The sequence below is a fragment of the Sinocyclocheilus grahami genome, unplaced genomic scaffold, assembly GCF_001515645.1.
Source record: "Sinocyclocheilus grahami isolate Dianchi unplaced genomic scaffold, SAMN03320097.WGS_v1.1 scaffold3381.1, whole genome shotgun sequence".
Taxonomy (NCBI): domain Eukaryota; kingdom Metazoa; phylum Chordata; class Actinopteri; order Cypriniformes; family Cyprinidae; genus Sinocyclocheilus; species Sinocyclocheilus grahami.
Genome location: NW_015508514.1, coordinates 18973 through 21958, shown reverse-complemented (window position 1 = coordinate 21958; position 2986 = coordinate 18973). Strand labels below are relative to the sequence as shown.

At 35.7% G+C, this 2986-nt stretch overlaps 1 protein-coding gene across 1 annotated transcript; it reads right to left on the bottom strand.

The window, feature by feature from the left end:
• Positions 1 to 434: 434 nt before the first annotated feature.
• Positions 435 to 2849, bottom strand: LOC107576243 (ubiquitin thioesterase OTUB1-like). Its single transcript, XM_016262461.1, has 6 exons — positions 2773 to 2849; positions 2450 to 2669; positions 1962 to 2023; positions 1667 to 1765; positions 1361 to 1479; positions 435 to 1059 (listed from the first exon to the last, which is right to left on the bottom strand). Exons 2-6 carry the CDS (start codon positions 2493 to 2495, stop codon positions 963 to 965), a joined length of 423 nt encoding a protein of 140 aa, XP_016117947.1. The 5' UTR covers positions 2496 to 2669; positions 2773 to 2849; the 3' UTR covers positions 435 to 962.
• Positions 2850 to 2986: the final 137 nt, after the last annotated feature.

Genomic DNA, 2986 nt, shown 5'->3' with positions numbered 1-2986 from the left:
AAAAAAAAAAACTTCAGCTTTAAAGTTCTTTTAATTCAGCTAAGAGGTCGTGCTGTAACATATCGATCTTCTGTTGGTCACACACATCTTCACACGTACTAAAGTACTTCATAAGTACTAAAATGACTAAAACAAACTGAATTAAAGCTAAATAGAAATGTGTGTGTGTAAAAAAATTATAAAAATGTCAAAATTAACTAAATGACTCACTTAAACTACAATTAAAATAAAACCTTACAATATTTTAAAAAACTCACTTGAAATATTAATAAATACTAATAGTATATACAATGTCTGACCAAAAGTTTAATTAAGCAAATACTAAAGAGTTGAAGATTGAATCTTTATTGCAGTGATTAATATAGCATGCTGTATATAGCATGTTGTATGTTTGGCAACAATTCTTTCAACCCTAATTGATGCAGTGTGTGGCTTTTTATTACTTAAACAACTATGTCGGAAGAAGTACCCATGTACATATTCCAGGATGACAATGACAAAATTCATTAGGCTCAAGTTGTGAAAGATTGGCCATCACAGAGTCCTGACCTAAACCCTATTTGAAGTCTTTGGGATGTGCTTTCGTTGTGGCATTGTTTCAACAACATTATGCGACATCACAACAATTAATTCCATCAAGAGTTGCATTAATTTTTGGCCAAGATCTTGTATTGACGATGGGAGACTCAAACCCTTCTTTAAAGCTGTCTCCATCACATCCCAAAGACTTTCAGTGGGGTTAAGGCCAAGACTCTATGGTGACCAATTCATGTGTGAAAATGATTCCTCATGCTCGCTGAACCACTATTTCACAATTTGAGCCCAATGAATCTTGTCATTGTCATCCTGGAATATGGATATGGGTACATCTTCTGAAATGAAACGCTACACGCTGCATCAGTAAGCGTTAAAAGAATCGTTGCCAAATGTAAAACATGCCAGAAACATTAGTTCACACTCATCTAAAGACTTACTGTGTTGTGAAAATCTTCAATGGTGAATTCTGTGAAACCTTGGCTCACAAGATCCAGTTTACTCTTGGCAGCTATAGCCTTGAACCTGCCAAGTGAACATAACCAAACAGAGACATGGAGGAATGTACTAAAGGTTACAGGAGCTACTTGAGACAATTATCTTCTCCTCATTCTTTCACATAACTGATCTTAACAGGCTTGACGCAACAAGAAGTTTGTCTGTCAACACTGAAAGTGAAACCAGTGTGTGATGTCAAACAGTCAGTGTCATTTAGAACATATTTAATGTTTAATATTCAGTTTTGTAGAGTAGAAACCATTTATTCAACCAAAGGAATAAACAGTGTTCATTCACTTAAGCAGAACGTAGGCTGGCAGGTGGTTACCTATGTAATTCTTTGCTGTTTTCAAGTAAAGACTCCAGATGTGAGAAACCAAAGGCTCTGTAGAAGCAGTTCCCATCTGGCCGTGTTTTGCGTATAGATGAGTACTTCTTCTGCAAGTCCTGTTGACAAAATTGTTATAAAGAACAGTCAGAGATGGGGAAGCTTGGACATATTTGTGCATAAATAAACTAATACTCTCTTAGCTCTATGGTATGTGACTTGATAATGGAGATAAAAGACAAGTGCATAATCATTTATACATAACATTCCATTAACATTCATTCTCTATTGTAATGGTTCACTTACTCTTATCTTCTGCTGGTAAATGGTGTCATCGTCAGCATACTCTCGCTTAAGGACAGAAAATTCCTGTCTTTCTGACACCAGAGGAATACTGGTCGATATCTACGGTGACATTCAGGATGGATTAAACTATAACAACGCTGATATTAATAAATTTCATTAAATTGCACCAAAGCAAAAACATCACTTGTTGAGTTCATTGCAGTAAGACCTTTTATTCTAGAGGACCAATGTGTGTGTAAAGCATCACATAACATTACAAAAATACTAATTATTGAGAGAATGACTCAACAGTTACCTCTTGTTGAATTTTATCTTGCTGTGCAATAATAGCTTCATCATGTGCAAGACAATTCAGCCCTGTCAAAGTACAAACGCGGTTAAGTGTCAAATTTGACAGTTACTAGAAAACTGGCAAAAACCATAATTGAACATGGTCAATCTTAAACATTATTATTGATGTTACTACGAGTGTAATGGTATTTTTACATTAGTTTCACCGTGCAGTGTTTTTTTTATTAACGCGTATGTGTTAACTTTCGTTTATTAAATGTTTCTATAACGCTAATGACCGTATATAGCACATTATTAAGATCTGGACACTGAAACAAGTGCTTTAAAACATAAACAATGGACTCTCAGCTATTGTTGTTAGCAAGTTAGCAAAGCGCTAGCTACTCATCCAATCAGCTCATGCGCTTCACACCGCTCGAAAGAGCATCGGCATGTGCAAACCGATATAAACATACACTGATTCTGGCAAAGTTGGGGTAAAGTACTTCTCACCATCAGTCTCTTTTTGAGAGATCTCCTGCTGTTGCTCCTCCGCCATGTTCCTGCTGAACAGTCATTTCCGGTCACCTGATTGATTGGAACCGCTGGAGATCAACCCACTTCCGGCTGAGATTCTTTACCTGAATTTCTCGATCGTACAATTGTTTTACATGTGTTACAATGGTTGCCTGTCTGAATGGGTTGAATTGAGTTCGGTTTTCTCCCAAAAAAGCTGGTGGTAAGTATACATTTTGACATAACTACTAACTTTTTTTTCCACAGATGGCAAGCTCTCATAGATGATTAATTTACTAAACACAAATATATCAAAATACCATTAAATAATTTTGAATGTTTCCGAGATAAAGGCTAAATGGTTATATGCACCGTGTACTTATTTGAATGTGTGCATGGAAAATAATAGTCAAAATGTGATATATTTTAATAAAATGTCAAGTTATATAATGATGCCATGTGACACTCAGTTCACTTAATGGGATTCTCTCCAAAATTAGCCAATGATCTGAATCAGGTGTGTTAAAAAAGGAG

Bases quoted from the DNA above. Each gene is read 5' to 3' on its own strand.
- LOC107576243 (XM_016262461.1), bottom strand. From the start codon at position 2,495: ATGGCGGAGGAGCAACAGCAGGAGATCTCTCAAAAAGAGACTGATG. The intron at 1,766-1,961 runs GTAACTGTTGAG...ATGTCACCGTAG, and splicing joins AAGATAAAATTCAACAAGAG to ATATCGACCAGTATTCCTCT. The intron at 1,480-1,666 runs GTAAGTGAACCA...TTTTGTCAACAG, and splicing joins TTTACCAGCAGAAGATAAGA to GACTTGCAGAAGAAGTACTC.